The sequence below is a fragment of the Micropterus salmoides genome, unplaced genomic scaffold, assembly GCF_014851395.1.
Source record: "Micropterus salmoides isolate LMB-PRFRI ecotype aquatic unplaced genomic scaffold, ASM1485139v1 Ms_hic_scaffold_6, whole genome shotgun sequence".
In the NCBI taxonomy this organism is placed as follows: Eukaryota; Metazoa; Chordata; class Actinopteri; order Centrarchiformes; family Centrarchidae; genus Micropterus; species Micropterus salmoides.
This window is the reverse complement of record NW_024044348.1, coordinates 27,590,660-27,609,743: the sequence shown is the minus strand read 5'-3', so window position 1 is coordinate 27,609,743 and position 19,084 is coordinate 27,590,660. Positions and strand designations below refer to the sequence as shown.

At 39.8% G+C, this 19,084-nt stretch overlaps 1 protein-coding gene across 2 annotated transcripts; it reads right to left on the bottom strand.

Annotated features, from left to right (window-relative positions):
- Positions 1-13,724: 13,724 nt before the first annotated feature.
- Positions 13,725-18,972, bottom strand: isl2b (ISL LIM homeobox 2b). Of its 2 annotated transcripts, none has more exons than XM_038701603.1 (6): positions 18,720-18,972; positions 18,126-18,315; positions 17,454-17,716; positions 16,004-16,299; positions 15,217-15,384; positions 13,725-14,908 (listed from the first exon to the last, which is right to left on the bottom strand). In XM_038701603.1, exons 1-6 carry the CDS (start codon positions 18,928-18,930, stop codon positions 14,792-14,794), a joined length of 1,245 nt encoding a protein of 414 aa, XP_038557531.1. In that variant the 5' UTR covers positions 18,931-18,972; the 3' UTR covers positions 13,725-14,791. The 2 variants fall into 2 exon arrangements, with proteins under 2 accessions (XP_038557531.1, XP_038557532.1); XM_038701604.1 differs by having other exon boundaries at positions 16,016-16,299.
- Positions 18,973-19,084: the final 112 nt, after the last annotated feature.

The following is a 19,084-nucleotide window of genomic DNA, read 5'->3' as shown; positions in this document are numbered from 1 at the left end:
GCCAATCATGATCCAGTATACAACTTACACATGTGTGATGTGGAAACTTGAAGACTCAAGTACAAATAAACTGAAAATGTACTTTTTAGTGAAGCAGGAGACTTGACTCTAGCACATTATTGCACTTTTGAAATGCACATTTTTAAAGAGGTAGGAGTAGATTAAGAATTTTTAACAGGGTAATTGAACTTCCTTGGTAGAAAAAACATACAAGAAACAAATTATTATTCAAAGCAGAATTTTTATATGTCATAATTTTTATATGTCATAAAACATGTCTCGAATGGTATCCATGGAACAATCACCTTTCAACTTTCTTTTTTTTGATCATAATATCAGTTAGAATATTATTGTATGTGCTAGAGATTCAACAAAACGATTTACACAATGGCCATATACAGTACATGCATATTGTGTACTACGAAGAGGATGCACAATGTAAACAATAGCCTTTCTCCTCTATGCACATTTACTGTAGATATATTAGAAAAGGAAGAGATAGCCAGCAGGCCATCACTGCTGTGTATCGTATCATGTCAGTTTACACATCTGATGATGTACATCCTCACTCAAATTTACTCCCACTTTAATCTACAGTGCTCCTGACCTACTGCTGTTCTGTCACTCTGACATGTTTAACAAATACTGTCTGGATGGGGCAGGATACACCAGAGGTGTTGTTGTCGGCATGCACAGAAGGTGATGGATGATATATATTTCAAGCTTTCTTATCAATATCTTCAAACTTCAAACACCCCTGTACATTTCTCAACTCTAACAAAGCCCATGTATACACATATAAACATTCAGGAGCAAATGTTATTATTATTTTTAAAGACATACATGTTTTTATTTTAATTTAAATTGTGTTCTCCTTTATTTTTTTCCTGTGACTTCCTTTTTAACCAAGAGGCCAGATAGACTGTCAGCGGGGAAGGAGACCGCCTCAGAGGTCTCCCCCTTCAATCACTCGGCACAAAAGCAACAAAACACGCCTCTGTAAATATTTCAGTGGCTTCAGCACCTCGTCCAGGGTCCTGCTGCTCGCTGTCTGCTGGTCCTCAGAGTGAGCCATTGTGTGTCCCATGGCAGACTGTTTTGTGTTGTGTTGCTGGACATGGCTGGTCTGTTGTGGGGAGGCAGCAGTGCCTGCATGCATGCAGTGGCAGAGGAGAGGATTAGGGTTGATGTTTCTCTGTGTCTAACTGACTGCCAGGCATGCTCTGCCGCCTTGGCACAGCACACACAATTTACATCATTCAGTTCTGCTTACTGCAGAGTGAAAATCTAGTTTAAATGGAGTTCAGATTATTCATTAACTTTGGGAAAGAACTATATTTCTGACCACTAACTGCTCCACTTTGAACCAAGGAAAACAGAGTAAAGATTTGAGTGTTTGTTTGAGATGTTACATTTAATTTACTTTATTTTGTATTTACTACTAGCAGTTATATAAAACAAGATTGTGAACCACTGGCTTCTCTGGTTTCTTTTGTATATTAACAGCTCAATGGTTTGCAGTCTTTTGAGGAAAGTTGTTCACAGTCTAAGATCAATGCCAAGATAAATGGGAATCCTGTTTTAGGATGGATTTGCCCTTGATATGAGCCTCGTCCCTCAGTGCTTCCCTGAGCGAGTCTTTAGGGAGCTCTTTCCAATAAGAGTAATGTCTCCCCTGTGCATGGCCACCATTCAACAATTTACGGGCAGATTACAGATTCTAATAAAATTTTTGCAGCCTTAATTAAAGAATCTGCTCCCCATTTTATGATAGTTCAGTTCCCCTCCACCACTTCTATCCAATTTAATTATTCTGATGTACATAATTAGCATGAGTTGGCCATTGTTCACCTCATTTGCATATTATATTGGATAATTGAATGAGAGTGGCTGATGATTAAATTAGGGTGAATGACAGATGATTCCGCTTGCAGTGTGGAAAAGTTAACAGAATGAGCAGACTGGGAATACAACATGTGCCTTTTGAATATTTATATGTTCCACCATGGTCACCCCCAGCAGACGCACTCTGCTAATTTAAAAAATGTGCAGCACTGCAGCGGCTAAACCTGGGTGCTCGCAAGTCACAGGATGCTTTTTACACCTCTGGCTGCTCCTCAGTGGATACTCCTGTGCATGTGGAATGTGGGCAATGCTTACCACATGAGAAACTTTTATTTTAAATGTGTTCCTCCATCATCGAGGCAACACATTATTGATAAGACAAATGAGACTAGTGTGGGGAAATTCATTTCCAGGCACTTCCAATGTAAACACAGACTCCTGGTGCCTGCCTGCCTGCCTGACTGCCTGCCACATTATGGACAGACTCAACTTGGCTGATCAAGGCGGTCTTGGAAAAACACATGTGCAATGTAGATTAATCCCATTTGATTATGACAAATCTGGAAATAAAATGCAAATGTACTGCACGCTGCTATACTTAAATGTTTATATTAATTTTATTTTTTTCTGAATCAAATCAAACTCAGAAGTCACTAATTATTAGATTCAAATGTCTTTTCTAAATCTTAAGGCAAAGTTTATTTCTGCCTATTAGTGAAACATTTACTTCATCATCTTGTTTATTGGTTTATCAGGACAATATGTTATTAGCAGTTTGAATCCTCTCTTTGCACTCCATATTCATCCCGCTCCATGGAATTTTTCCATGTGAGGTTCAGACAGGATAAATGTTTAGAGGGAATATTTGGAACAGCTTTAGCCTTTCACATGCTAATGTAAGCACTGGCGGCACAAGAAAGCTGGCCTGACCCAGGGGCCACACGGTGACACAGTCTGCTGATTCAGTGTCGGCAGCCCTGGCTTTGTTTATGTGTGTGCACGAGAAATAATGCACGTCATAAAAAAGAGAACTTTGAAGGGGAACCACTACCCTGGATGATAAACACCCCCTGCTCTTCGGATATAAATAACTCTTCCCAATAGTACAAAACCCATCTCTGGAGTGACTACACCATCACTTCTACAATAACATTGGGCCTTGTTTCCACCTTGTGTTCCTCACATATTGAATCTTACTCTGGGGATGTTGTTGAGCATTGATTTGGACACAAACTGTATCACTTTTTAATTGGGATGTTTTAAAGTAAAATTTGTATATAAAATTAAATAAAGCAAAGTTGCTGCCCTATGCATCCAAAAAAATTATACATTGATGTCTCCTGTCGGTGTTTGTGCTGAATCATAGAACACGCTCATATAGAGAGGGTATAAACCTTGCTTCATTGGTTTACTTCAAGGATTGTCCATTTTCAAACACAATTTGCAACACGCGATACTTCTGTTTGTCTTTGTCTCCCACATACCTTGTAAAATCTCCTCTGTTCTCTGTTATAGTACACACCGGTACACAAAGTGTCGTCTCATTGTCTGCCCGGAGTCATTCCAGGGGGCAGAGGAATTTACACAGTCTCTGGATCTGTCAGTAGGTGGTATAGGAAACTGTAAAGATAAGTCTCTACAGTCGCTTGAGTCTAGCTTCCTTTTCACGAGTGACTTCGGCATCTCTCAGATCTCCCAGATACAGCCAAGCCCTCTCTCTTATCAGAAACCTGACCATGCCCACTTCCAGCTTGTGCTTGGAGAGAAAAATGGAGATCTGATGTGTTTGTGTGTGTGTGTGTGTGTGTGTGTGTGTGTGTGTGTGTGTTTGGGGGAAATCTTGCAGGACTGATATGTGTCCGTTGCTTACCACATCTCAGATCTCAATGTAAAAGCAAGGTGTCTAGACAAGGAATTGAAGCTATTTAGTTCAATCATGTGTCACTTCCTTCCTTTGATAAGTTGTTTTATGAAGTTATTATTGTAGGAGCTACATTTCATCATTGTCCAGTAAAAAATCATGTAGCTCAACATTTCCACATTTTGAATTTTTCAAATAAACTGAGAAATTAACTGTTCCTTTATGGATTGAGAAAATTCTCCTTCTTTTTAAAATGACTAAAACACACTGGATTACCTGAAAATGTATTGTTGTAAAGCTGAAAACAGAGCTTTTTTTTTTACATTGACATTACATGGTATGCTCAGGAATGCAATGATTTGTTAGTCTCTCAAAAAAAAAATCAGATTTTACATAGTTGTGCTTTTTGGTTTCAACAAGCTCACCTCTTTCATGTGAATTCCACACGTTCACATATATGCATTGCCTTTTTGTGTCATTGTCACAACAAGGCAAAATCAACCCAACAAAAAGACACACCACTGACTCTTTGTAATGTGTCTTTCTGTTTGTGGTCCACTGAGTTTAACATTACACGCTGAAATGTTATTTAATTGAGGCCTACTAAAACTATATATCTTCACTATGGAAATAAACATCTGTGAAAAAGCCTTATCACATCTGATTTCTAATTAAGAGGTGATAAATGCTGCAATGTCCATATTAATATTCAGTACTGATCATTTATATTAGACACAGATTCAAAACTCTTACTATGGATGCAACTTTAATTAGTTTTCTAATTAGCATTAAACAAGGGACAGCTGAGGCTGGTGGGAAATCCGTTTTGCAGGTATTTGGTCGAAAAAATAAAACAAAGTATTAGACAAATTATAATTTTGATCTCAAGGTGGTGCTGGATGAGAAGTCAGGTGATCACCAAAGTTGTTACAATTCACCCTTAGGGGAGTGAGTGTGCAAACAAAATGCCATAGCAATCCATCCATGAGACATTTTACTCAATCCTCATGGTGGTGTTAGAAGAAAATTGCAGTCACTGAGATTTGGGAGCAAAGTGGTGGCCGACCAACAGACCGACACTGCCATCCCTACAGCCACACTGATAGCACAGCAAAAAAAGTGTTAAGGAGCATCACTTACTGTCTGCATGTCTGCTTTATGATGTATCAACCCCAAAAAGGAGTTGTATGTAAAAAAAAATCTGCTTTACTGGCTCTAAACAACTCCATGGGTTTACTTTATTTAACTCCAATATGCCAATGTGGAAATAAGATGAGAGAGGAAAACATTCACGAGAAACCGAAGATGCCTATTTGTCTTATCGAGTGGCTCTCCAGTGCCTCTACTATCCCTGAAATCTCTTTCGCAAAAAGTTGCAAGGAGCAGTTTAATGCAGTCTGACAGGCTGAGAGCAGCCAAGACATTATCGTCCTGTTTCTTGGAGCAACACAGAGGCTGCCACCGCTCCAAATCCAACCCCGTGGCTCTGCACAGCTATCTCCTTTTGCTTTATGTCTTTTCCTGCAGCGAGCACTTGACGATGGACAATTTGTTTGGATGTTTAATGCTGCGGCACTGGCTGGTGGAGGATTATATGAGATGGTCCGGTGATTTGTGGTGGCTGGTAGTGGGTTGGAGTAAGTATGTGGGCTAGTGCATGTGAGGGAGTGTGTTTGTGTGTGTGTGTGTGTGTGTGTGTGTGTGTGTACATGTCAGTCTTTTGTGTCTTTGACTGTATTTATGTGAGTGTGTTCAGTTTGAAGTTCTCGCTCTAACACAGACATCAGTTGTCTTACACCGTGCTTCCTAAGAACTCTTACATTTAGCTATAGGAAGACATTTGTGATGTGTGTCCTTTTTTTCACACTATAAAATTCATTGTCTGCTGAAAGATTAATAATCTTTGAATTTCATTGTTTCAAGATTTATGAAATTCTTCTCTTGTCGAGTTTTCTTTATATGTTTTGGCAGCCAGGAGAATCATTGACTTACCCTGTGAAGCTTCACACTGAAAACTCAGCCAAATGCTACTGTGAGCTTTCCCAGATCTCACACTGACAGACTTTACTGACACACGAGCAAACGGGTGCACAAAGAGCAATAGACGCATGTTGACTTTAATATCGTAAGCCTAGAAAACTATTTCATCTTTCACTGTGAGCAGTGTGTTAATTCTATTTTTTTGCTGCCATTATTTATCATTATCCTCATAATTTATCTAAAATTTAAACAGAGGCACAAGATTTTCATCTTTTACATAAAATTGCCACATCCTTTATATATGACCCAAGACTCTTTCTGCCTCATCCCCATGACATGAGCCAACAACCTCTGTTACAAGATCTTGTGTTTATTCTTTTTCAGTATCAGTGTCCCTTTTAAATGTTGCCCAGTTCTTGGGAAGATGAACCTCAGTGTACTTTCATCCTCAAGAGAGCAAAGAAATCACCGGTTACATCTCAACTGTTGTCCAAAACATCTTGCGACAGCCCTTCATTTGATCCGTTCGAGGCCCCTTTGAACGCTGCTGTAGAACGCGGTCCTGAAGGGCTTCACCCTCAGATGATAAAAAAGTGAATTATTGGTTTGTTTATCATGCTCTTAAAACCTAAAGTGCATTATTAAACAGAGAGCACATTAAAAGGGGAGTATTGTTAAAAGTGTTTTAAAAATCTTGTAAATCCCAGTAATTTATGTCACTGCGTTCAAGGAGGCTCAGCCTGGTCTTCTGGCTTTAATTTGGTTTAGGCTCTGCTCTCTGGGGTCTGTCCCCGTGATGCTGCCTTTTTTCCCAGACACAATCTGACCGATGTGACCCCCTCGGTGGGGCAGCGGTTGCCTCAAATTTAGAGAAGCCAGTCAAAAGCCAAATTAACATATTTGGATCAAGGAGGTGCTTGTAGATCACCCTGCTGCAACCGCTGAGGCCTTTGAGCAAGGCACAACAATTACTAGAAGCATTTTTGTTTTGATTAAATTTTTGGTCTATCCATTTTTTTTGCTCTATCCTAAAAATATGTCTGTAAATGTGTGTCAGGGGCAAAGAAAGAGTGCACATCAAGACAACAGCACACAAAGGAACAGAAGAGGTCTGCACACAAAAACACAAGCTCTCAAAAAAATTTCATTGATGTAAAGTTTTGACCCACAAGGTATTTGTCAAGCGAACATGTATGTGAACAAGAAGCAGGGTATATATACAGATAAAAAAATGACAGCTTCATCAACAATTAGGAGATCACATGATATAAAACAACATCCATTATCCACAAGAGTCTACAGCCACGATGGCGGCTCTGTGAGGCTGCACAGCAGTGCTTTGAAATAAATTATAACATCAGCATGTTAACATACTTACAATGACAATGCTAGCCTGCTGATGTTAAGCTAAGGAAATGTTGAAATGTACCATCTTCATATTTCAATTTAGCGTGCTAATGTTTGCTAATTAGCGCTGAACACAAAGTACAGCTGAGGCTTATGGGAATGTCATTAGCTATGCATGTTTTTGGTCATAAACCAAAGTATTGGACAAATTAAAAATTCGACCTGAACATGGCACTACAGGAAAGGCCAGAGGAACACCAAAGTGAAGGGGAACATGAATGTCTGAACCAAATTTCATGGCAATCCATTCATCAGCTTTTGAGACATTACACTAAAAACCATGAAAGCCAACCTTGTTGTGGTGCTGAAAGAAATGATTGAAATGATGAAATTTGATTTTTCAAAGATGGGTGTTGTATCATTTGATCTCTTAATTGTAAATAACTCGTGTTCTCCTGGTGTAGACCTAAAAGTGGCATCAATAGAAATTCTTTTGGGAACTAGACAGACAGAAATTTCCTTGTATAGGAAATCACTTTTCCTTTGTAAACGTGTGTCACCCACCATGAGTCATATTCTACACATTTCTATCTGGACATTGCTGTATATAAACCCCTGCCTGCTGACAAATACTGCAGAAAGCCATAGAAATAACTTCAAAACATTCAACAGTGAGATGTCACACTAGATTATTGTGAAGCTTCAACAGTGACCAGGCCTTGTGTTGCCTGGGACCAAAATCCTGCTCCAGCCTCTGGGGACTCCCTGGCAATGTAACAATGGGTCAGAGCCCCTTCTTTGTGCAGTTGCCCTCCTTAATCAAACTAGCCAGAGGAGTGATTGCATTTTAATTCTACCGGGCCCAGCGTAATGGTGTATTGGACAGGGACTGGTGAATTGGAGCAAGATGTCAGCCCTCGGAGGCCTCCATTAATGATATTGCTTCATTTCTTAAAGTGGCAGGAACACCTTGGGAAGGGGATAGCTGCAGTTGCCAGGCAGAGCCCTCCCTTCCCCTTTTTTGTTTTATTTGTTTTATCTCTAACTATATGGTGCTGTGTGTTTCTGACAGCCTACCAACTGTATTTGGCCCATCAAGAATGAAAGCTTGTCAGTCTAAAATGAAAGTAATTTCCCCTGATCATGTGAATGGGTGACTCTTTCGGCTCAGTGTTTTCATCTGACAGCAACAGTATATCAGTGGCATTTACATTTCAGTTGCATGCTATAATTAAAGTTTGTCTCTGTTCCATCCCAACTCACGAGTCAGAAGGTTAATTGAACTTTAGCACTAAATCTAAACCACAAAGACTTCCAGAAAACATTCTTGAACTCCTGAACTGACACCGATATGACCCTGATGTACGCCAGAGTGTCTCCCTGAAACCTTTTGATGCCATTTCTCATCTTAAGTGACTCACACTCGCTGCCTCATTGTTTGCTTCCAGTGACACATGTTTGTCCTCCTCGTTTGGCTAATGACAGTTTGGTCCTGTAAGGGAGGGGCGAGTACAGGTGAACCTTCATTGTGTTTTATAGCAAGTCATTGTCGAGTGGGGCGGCTCCAACCTTCCTCTCCTCTTCCTAATGGCCGTTGGTGTGTTGTTTTTGCAGTAGATTTATGCGTGGGTGGGGCGCTGTGATTTACAGAGCTCTGACACTGTCTCAGCAGCAGGACCAGAGGGGCTGATTGTGGCTCTCTGTGTGTGTTCCAGGTAAGACTGAGATCTGCTCACCATCCATGTACACACACACACACACGGTGTGAGCAACATGCCCAGAGACTGTTGTGTGCAAAACAAAGGCTACACACTCAGTTTGTTGTGTAATACAGAAGGCAAGCTGCTACTGTTGCTATTTCCTCCCTACAGGTTCATCTAAAGTACAGCAGGACAAGAGCACGTTTTGCTGTCTTGCAGGTATTTAAAACTCATTAAGTTTACAAACCACTTACACAGCTATGCAAATTCTCTTCTTCTTTTTGTTTAAATTTAGACCAAACTGTGGCCTCTAAAATATAAAAGACAATGGTCAAAATATGTCAACATAGCTGTTAACGAGAAAATCAATATTTGCTTGTTTTTTAATGCAGCTTTCTAAAATAACTCCACCCCTGATGGCCCCGGTGCTTTTAAAAGTTTAAAGGATAATATGTGGATATTTACTCATTGTGTCAGTTTCCCATATAAGCTGCATTCATTCCTCTGGATCGATATTGCACGAGTAGCCCGGTACTGCACACACTGTAGATGTTGATGCTGCCCTTTCATTATCAGTGTAACCCTAACAGTAGAGAAGATTAAATTCTTGTCACCAGATGTTAGATTGTCCATTACCCATCTAAGATAAATTGGTCCTTAAATTTCCCAGTTAAAAACACCTGACAAGATGTGGAGAAAACAAAGTGCAAACACAACACATAATTTAATGATGCTGACACAGGGGTTACATTGTGTATTTGGCTGTATTATATTATGTGTATGAGCAGAAGAAGAACAAAGAGCTGTCTCTTATTTTGGTACATCCTGTTTTGTGGTGAGTCACTAATTTTATAATTTCTCAATTTCTCATTTCCCCCTTCCTAGGCAGAGGACCAGCATGAGACAGACAGCTTTATTTTTCAAATCCATCCCATATGGAATGATTTTACATCAGCTATTGAGACCATCAGCCCAGTCATTGTTGTGTCTCCACTAAAGTGTGACACTTTCTCTACCCCCCTTCTTTTTCTATTGCAGAAAAAAAGCTCCCAATTCAGACCCTGCATTAAGTCAACCTGTCGAGTGCTTCCCTGGAGAGTTTTGGACTTGAAGTTTGTCTTGGCAGTTCCTCTGCTGGTGGCCCCCACTGGAGGAGCAAGGTCACAGTGGACCTGAGTGTCTAAACTTTAACAGACCCTCCACAGAAATCCCACACACTTATTTTTACATAAAGTCAGTAATGCGTATTCAATAGTCTCAAGACAAAGTCTTCAAATGCTGTTGCATGCTAATTGTCAGGAATACAATAAAACCTATAGAAAACATGTAGCTTATTTTTTTTTCTTTTTTAGCATTTTTCAAATTATAGGAGACCAACCCTCCCAATGCTGGCACTAAAATGTACAATTTCTAAATTTTAAATATGAAAATGTTCTTTTGTAATTTGTCATATGGGCACATGGATGGTCGAAGATATTTTGTGTGTGGCTACATTGGAAATTACAAAAATCATCGCTGCCAAGCAACAACAACAACAATAATAATAATATTAATAATCTATTTTAAACCAAATGAAAAGGTTTACTTTCAGTTTTCACTGTGTGTAAATAAAAACGTTAAAAAATGTTTCTGTTTACACATTCTATTGCAGGCAGTCAATTTGGCTTGACATGGTTGACAGAGATTTGTTTGTTTGTTTGTTTGTTTGTTTGTTTGTTTGTTTGTTTGTTTTTTCAGCCATGATTGCACATTACGGCTTTCCTGCATATTAAGCCCCCTCAAAATCCATAAGCTTTTGTAAATATCTGAACTTATATCTGAAAAATAAAACGATGAATCAGTACCAGGCTCACATTTGTGACCTGCCAATGGCAACAAAGGATGTGAGATTCATTTATGAATGGTTCAAATAAAATATGACTCAATTGTGTATGTTGAATTGTTTATGTAAGATTAAAATACCTTATTTAAGCCAAAACAAATTGATTTTCTTCCATAAATGATATACTTTCGCCATTGTGTCAGCACATCTTAAAGCTCAATTGTAAAATTAACTTGTGGAAATTGAACAATTCATCAAGTCATTTTTGTTTAGTGAACAATGGTGAAAATATTAAACTGTCAGTTTGGTGTAAACGCTCTGGAGACAAACATTTACAATACACTGAGTGACACTGAGAAGTGTTTCTAATATGATAAAATGGGGTGGACAAAATGTTAGAAACACATCTCAGCATAATGCAATAACTGAAAAGTTGTCTCAACACCTCTCTAACAACAAAAGCTGAACATTAGAACCTTCATAAAGGGAGCATTGGTTTCAGGGCTGTTGTATTACACTGTATTCATTTTTGCCAGGTGTACCTAATAAACTGGAAACTGAGCTAGCTATATGCCCAAAGCTGTATTACCACTGAAGGGCAGCACATCATCACGCGCTCTGCACCTACTGAACCAAAGCAGTATATTTCCACTTTCCAAAAAGGCATTAGAGAAAAGGAATAGAGGCTGGTGTTCAAAGCCTAGGTCAGGCCTGAAAAATAATGCAGAATGCTGAAAAAAGAAAAAAGAAAATAATAATAAAATTAAAATTGTTTTTCTGTTAAACAAAGCTCAAAATAAAATTCTGTCTGGTTAGTTAAAAGCCTAAAAATGCATGGGTACACAGCTATATATATATATATATATATATATAATTATCATAAATACTGAGAAGCATTATGTTGAATATTGGAAAAAAAAGAAACTGTGAAAGTGAAGTGCAGCCTGTTCAAAGGTGTCAGGGTCTATTCTTTGAGTTTTTATTTATTTTCTGCCACACAGACTGACAAAGAAAAAAAAACTATTCTACATGGATTAAAGCATGTCTTAATGATCCATGTGGCTGTCAGTCAGTGACAGTTTAGTGACTCGAGGTCGTGGGCGGCGCTGCAGTCCTCCCAAGCACGCTGGGTGATCTAATTACGTCCACCCTTCCACCAATTACAGAATTACATCACACCTTTAAATGGACTCGTCCTCTTAATCATTAATGATACGGTGTCGTTCTCTCTGACGGCATAGAGTTGCGTTGTGGCAACCCGACACAGTTCAGAGTTAATCCTAAATAATGTGGCTGAAGCAAAAGTGTTTCAGGGTTTCGGGCAAAAAAGTGATAAATAAATTCCATATTTGCGTACTCTGCGTGCTCCTCAGTGGCGCGGTATACTAAACATGCATGAGACAAAACCAGGTCAATTAGGCCATCCACGCAGCCTATTGAAAATACTGATCCAATGAGTGCAGATACTGTAGCCAGAGATGTGTGTGCGTGTGTGTGTGTGTGTGTGTGTGTGTGTGTGTGTGTGCGCGCGCGCGCGTGTGCTCCTGGGGTCATTGGTGTTTATTTTGGTTCTTGTTTAGCGCACAGAGGGGAAACGCTTATTGATAGGCCTGATAGAGGATCATGGCCTACAGGTAGGCTACTCAAGCGTCATTTTATGGCTGTCAGAGGAGGTGATCTCTGATCTGTGTGAGTAACACAGAGCAAAAGGAATGGCTGAAGCGGAAACATTAAGTGGAAACCAGTGAAAGTAATGGTCCATTTAATTGTTATCTGAGTTTATATTTGCCCTGTTTTTTCTTTTTCTTTTGACAGAATTCTGAATTTTAGAAAACAATTTTAAGAGCCTTTCCTGACATTTCTTTCTTCTTTTTTGCCCATATTTTATCTTGGTGGTGTAAGTCGCTGCAATAGGCTATATATATATCTTTGCATGACACTGATTTTTTTTGTGTACCGAAAGTAAGAATTGCTTCAGTTAATTTTAATGTGATCTTCCTTTTTAATGTGATCTCTCTGATGTGAGTCTTTTAGGGGGTGAGCTATATACAGTATCCATGCTGGAAATTAGCTGCTTTGGAAACATATATGGCCCCACAGTGAGTTTCTGCTAAAGGAGAGTTAATAGGCCCGCATTCTTGTCTGTAAACGCCATTGTTATTCTTCACTTATCTCTGTTATCTTAATCTGCTAGCATTGTTTACTTATCTTATTTGAAATAGCTCAGTTACAAATGTATTATCTGTCCTTTGTCATTCAAACTTCCCATAAAGACACTACCAGTGTGAAAACCAAACGAAAAAAAAATATGTTGTGGTTTTTTTGTTTGTTTGTTTGTTTGTTTTTACAGTGAAAATGCTAAAATATGAAAATATGTTCATAAATCATTTGGTGTATTATTGAGTCCAATTTTGTTAAAATACAGCAAGTGGGGAAAATCAGAGCATCTGGATAATCCCATTTGTTTCTAGCTGTTTTAAGGAATTTAATAACAATACATATGTTCTTGCCATTAAAGACATGACATTTTTGTCAAAAAAAAGTTAAATTACCCGATTGGTGGGTTTTGTCACTCCTGGAATAATAAAACAACATTTCAGAGCAGATTTTATCTAAATAAGATTTTAAGTAAATAACGAGAAATTGTTAATGGCGTGTATTCCCATGCACACTTGAAAAATAAATTATGTTTATCTGAAAAGCAGGGTCTTCGGTGCAGCTTTGTTTTGTCCAGCACACCATATAAAGGAGGTCAGTTCATTTAGTTCATTTAGCCTGAGCTGTCAACTCGGCTGGCCCGCGCGCAATAACGCAATTCACTCAAGGAAAATAAACGGAGGAGGAGAAGTGACCCTTTACGAGCTGCTCTCTGCTCCACATACAAGGGGCTTTGGGAGATTAGTATATGTGTGTGTGTGTGTGTGTCTATGGGGGTTGGGGGTGTTTAGTTAGTTTGTTGTGGCTTCAGTCAGTGTATCGCTTGTAGGTGATGCCAGGACTAGATAAGAGGTCGCCGATCCCTCCGTGCTGTCTAGACCAGCTTGTGACTCAACCGGAGTAACTGGACCGAGCACAATTTACAGCAGATTTTTGCCCCCAAGATAGTAAATGACCACTGCTACATAACCGAAGGGGGAAACACCGCAGATGCAGGGCGATGATAAGACAACAGAGCCTCCAGACTTTATATTCAGGTGGGCCAACTGCTGAACAGGACAAACAACCTATTCAGAGCAACTGGAATTAATATTTGTTTTACTTTTAACGCTTTAAATCTGTTCTTTAAACCGGCCCTAGAAGCTCTGCATTTGTTGCACACGTTTCCCAAATCGGAAGTGACTCGCTGCCATGAGGAGTAACGATCTGTCGCCTCTTTGGATTCGGTCAGTGAATTTGACTTTGCCACCATATGTTCCCCGGAAAACAAAAATTTATTAGGTCCGTGCAATTAATTTGTTTCTCGTCATACTTTTGCAACGAAACATGGACAGTTATAATTAACTGTTTTCAGAGCTGGATTTTCAAATAAATTAGATGATTATTATATTGGCTTGCAAATGCCAAAGCGACATTAAATTGATGGGTAAAAAAAACTGCATCTGTACATAGATTGGTCACCAAGACACTTTATGTATTCAGGGTTTTTATTTTTGTATCAGTTAATAATCCCTTTACGAATCGCTTTCCTAACAATAAATAATATAACAATAATTTACTTTTTGTCCGAGAAGCTCAAACAACCTGTATCCTGCCCTTAAGATAAAGTATTTTACAACACGAATAGGTTTGCAGATTATCATGCTCTGACCTTAAGACAAAGAGTCAACTGGACTCGTCAACGCAATAAATGTATCAAAAAATTCTCATGTTGAAGAAACAAGACACAATATGATCACAATGAAACCGCAGCTGTTTTCGACATGGAAATGTTTCCAGCTTGTTTTTGAGGGAAGGTTTGTTGTAGTATATCCATCGGGAGGTCTTCTGTACATCATCTTTCTCCGTATCAAATCATGCAACAATTGTTCTGCTTAGTTTTTTGTCAATGAAAGCTCCACAAAAAAACTGAGTCAATTGGTGCTTTCTTTGTTCCATCTCCTACATGGCAGGGGGCAAAAAAACCCTCTCCTGTCTGTTTGGGCGATGTGATGAGCTGGTCACATGCAGGGGACCATGGGGATCATGCTGCAATTGTCCTTGCAGGAGCGGGGACCGACTGGTCTGAGGGGCCCCGTTTCACGTCTCCACCGGGCTGGGTACCATACTGTTGGGGGTGTCCGGTAACTGAGAGGACAAAGAAGTCACGTCGCTGCCAGAGGAGTTCCCGAGAGAGCCCGATTCAGAGAAAGACACCTGAACAGACAGAAATAACGTGTTAGAATTTGCGAATTATTCAGGCTTTTATTTTGAAATATTTTCTGTCTTTGCTGACGTGGAGACACAATGTGAACATCCATGTACTCTCTTAGGGCATGTCTGCATTCACACAAGCAACATAATTTAACGGAGAGCGCATAAGTCTGTATCTGCAAAATATGCATGATAGATAGACAGATAGATAGATAGACAGATAGATAGATAGATAGATAGATTCCAGTTTGCAGTGCATGTAAACTGCACTAGTGTTCACATCTAACTCAGTCTGTGCTGAACACACACACCAGTTGTTGGAAGGCTGGCTGGTCCAGGTCACTCTGCAGGGCGAACTCACTCAGGGCTTTCCATGGAGGCTGGTAGGTCTGAACCTCCACTTGGTTTCCCTGCACGGTGCTCTCATGTCTTATAGGACTCCCGGCCACAAGCGGCGTCCCTGTGAGGCCCTGCAGATTCTGAAACACAGCATAAGAATCACTTGTCTGTGTTCTTTAAGAAAATCTCTGTTACCAATCTGTCACTTTTGCAAGAACTGAAAAAAAACTGGCCTTATGAAACCTATGTTTTCTAAATACATTTTCTCAGGCAAAAGGGGCATCTGAGATAAAATGCTAAATTGAGACAGCACTTTTTCCAAAAAAAGGTTTTCTCTTGGGGTGGAGCATTGATTGAACGATGGTTTTAAAGCAAGAGATGCTTCAGATATGTGGAACAAGCCTGTTGTTTGGAGAGGATGTTTTTTTTGTCATTCAGGTCAAGCAACTGAAGCCAAAGCAGTTGATTCATTATTCAATGACCTAAAGTCTGAATACAGAATAGCTCTGGAGCACAACTGGAACTGGTGTGCTGTGTCTTAGTGTAAGTAGAGTAAAAGCTGAAGTTTAGAAATGACATTTCAAGTGATATCATAGGCTACTTTACTGGCTGGGGGGGGGGGGGGGGGGGTAATAAAATAGAACAAAATAAAATAAAATAGAATTACACAAATGTATCCTGGCCATGATTTTAAATAATAATCAAAACGGAAATAAAGAACAAATAAATGGTTGATAGTAATCAAGTGGTCAAACTTACGAAGATGCTTACAGTCTTATCACTGTGTTGCTGTTGCTGGAGCTGCTTCATCAAGATGGACTTCTTCTTGTCTTTGCAGCGCTTATTCTGAAACCAGACCCGGATCACCCTGGGGCTCAGGCCGGTCATCTCCACCAGCTGCTCCTTCATCAGCGCGTCCGGCCTCGGGTTGGCGTTGTAGCAGGTCCGCAACGTGTGCAGCTGCTTCTCGTTCAGAACCGTCCTGACCCGCGTCGTCTTTTCCGACTGCTTGTGTACGTGGTTCCGATGCGGGGCCTGCCGCACCGTCACCGGGTCTGTTGAGGCCGGGGTGAAGAGAAACTGTCGTTCAGAAACTGTCTTGGAGGCCTCAGAGATTTTCAATTTTTGATACAGTTGCTTTGCAGCTCATTAATGTCAATCTGCTGTTTCGCCTTTAATATCTCTTGGACTGTTATGTTTTAAATGGAAAGGCCAAAAATATTTATCAGTCCGACATTCATTTTATGAGAAAAATGTCTGCAGTAACTTAAATCAAAGGCTTAGGCGAATGATGATAGGGTCTTAAAAGAGGAAAAAAAGCCATCAATATTTCTGAGAAGCTCCTTTCGCTTCCTGTGTTTTCAGAGTACAAATATCCATTTTGATTGACATTTTGCATACAAATAAGAACACAATTCTGATCCATAATAGTCAGAGTTGAAAGACAGTAATTCACGTGAATTTGGATAGCTTGAACTTATGATAAAATGTTTTTATTTATTTTTTAGGCTGTTTTTTGCAATTAATAAACCACTCACGTCTTGCATTGTTGTCTGAAGTCAGCCTAACAACCCTTAACCGTACATCAGGAGGCTATTCTTTGCTCCAAATCTACAATCCATTAAATTTGGAAAACGCAGATGAAATATGACATCCTGCTGGTGTCACGCAGCAGGCCTGTTGTCACTGCACTGAGCTGTGCAAGTTCTTTTGAAGTGAGCGCGTTAAGCAGGAAGTTGGTGAACATTATTCACACATTTGACTCGTTCTCTTTCTGTTGGCAGGCGCCCTCAGGATGACAGCTCTGCACACACCAACCCAGTCTCACGCACTCAAATACCAGATTATTCAGATAATGGCAACAGAGCAGGTTAGCGCTAATGAGATCAATTATGAAATTAAGCCTAAAGAAGTGTCGCAGCACACACTTTAGCCTACACGCACAAGCGTGCATACAAACACAATCCGACAAGCCCAACAACTACAAAACATGAAAATCTCAAATATAAAATTTTCATATCGTTTATCTAAACTTTAAACTGTTTGGTTTGTTAGAAAGTATGAGGATTTCTTTCTTACATTTCTTTAAACGGTAGTCTTTTTATTTAGGAATTATCTGCCAGTTATGGTGTTCTGGTGTTATAATAAATAATTAAATTGTCTCAAGCAAAATAAAAAAAAATAAGAATAACAGAAACAACAACCGGACCTGCCAGGTGCAGCGGTCTGTTGGAGTGGACGTGTCCGGGGCTGATGGGGCTTCCTGCGGAGCTCCTCTCCAGCAGCAGGCTGTGGTCCGCCCGGCACAGCAGCTCGTCTTCCCGCAGGGAGAACTCGTCTCCCGGTAGCAACTGCCTGCTGCACACCGAGCACCGAAAACACTCGATGTGGTACACGTTATCCCGGGCTCTCATCACCAAATCGCTACTGCTGAATCCCAGGTTGCATTTAGAGCATTTTATTCCAAACAGCCTGGAAAATTGGGGGAAAATGGTCAAAAGATTTTAAACGTCTGGGAAGAAATGTAATAAATAACAACAGAAAAGTTTCGGCTGGTTGCTCAGAGTTGCGAGTGCTAAATCTCAATAATCTTCTGCTATATATTTTTTAATATGGATAGCAAAATGGTGTCGTGTATTTTTTGTGTGTAAAATTGTATATTAAACTACTCCTTTAACCCGTGTGTTACCAAAGTATTATTCTGCTTTTTGTGCACTTTTCTTTTTGTGTCCAAATTCGTTATAATTCCAAATTTTCGTAATTAGATTTGGCGTCTTTATAATATAAATTCTTATTGTATTTAAATATGTTTAATTTTACATTTAAAATGAGTAGCCTAAACATGATTCGGCCCATATGGTAAATATTTCCAAACTCCTACCTTACATAATCTCTTTTGCAATAAGTTTTGCCGTCCCGGACGAAACAAGTGCAGGTCTCATCCAGGTACTGGCTGCACTCTGCACACTTCAGGCAGGCTGCATGCCACTCCAAGTCGGGAGAGACTCTCAGTATGTACTGGTCATGGATCTGACTTCCACATCCTACACACATCGCGAATCCTGGCTTCTCTGCAAAGAGCCCACAGCATTGTAACCACAGACTGAAAATGCAGCCAAATAAACACACTATCATAAAAAACTGCAGCATTTTTTTTTTTATTTTAAAACCCAGCCTGTATTCTCAGTTTTGCTGCGAACTCCTCTATTTCTTGCAGACTGGACAAGTCTTGATGGTTATGTAACAGATGAAGACTTTTGCCAGTATTCCTGAAGCAAAATACTTTTGATTCATGTCTAAAAAGCGCCTCCGAAATGCACAAGCAAAGAAATAATAACCATCCCACAATATTGCACTATTAAGAAAATTACTAAAGCAATCGGTGCACTGCTGAACATCTCATGTAGCATAATGCCACTGCGACGAAAACAAAATCTGCCACTTAAAACTCCACCGAGCAGTTTAGCTTACTTACTTTTGGAATGATCCCCCATATCACCCAAGAAAGAAGAGCTGAAAATAATATCCACCATACAGGAAGGATAAAGGGGATTGTGGCAGATGCAGAAAAGATGTGAGGAGATGACTGGCCCTTCGGCTGCCTCCCTGATAACGTGTGTCTCTCCGGACATGGGGGTGCGGGCGAGGAGGATGCAGGGTCCCACACGCCGCTGCTCTGACGTCATGACGTCAACGTCGGACTTCTCCAATCACCCTACCGCGTCTCCCTCAACCTGTAAAAAATAAAACCAGTGTAAATTTATGACAAAAGCGTAAGAAGAGTGCAGATATTCATATTTAGTTTCTTCAAACAAAGATTCAAGGCGAGGGAAAATGTTT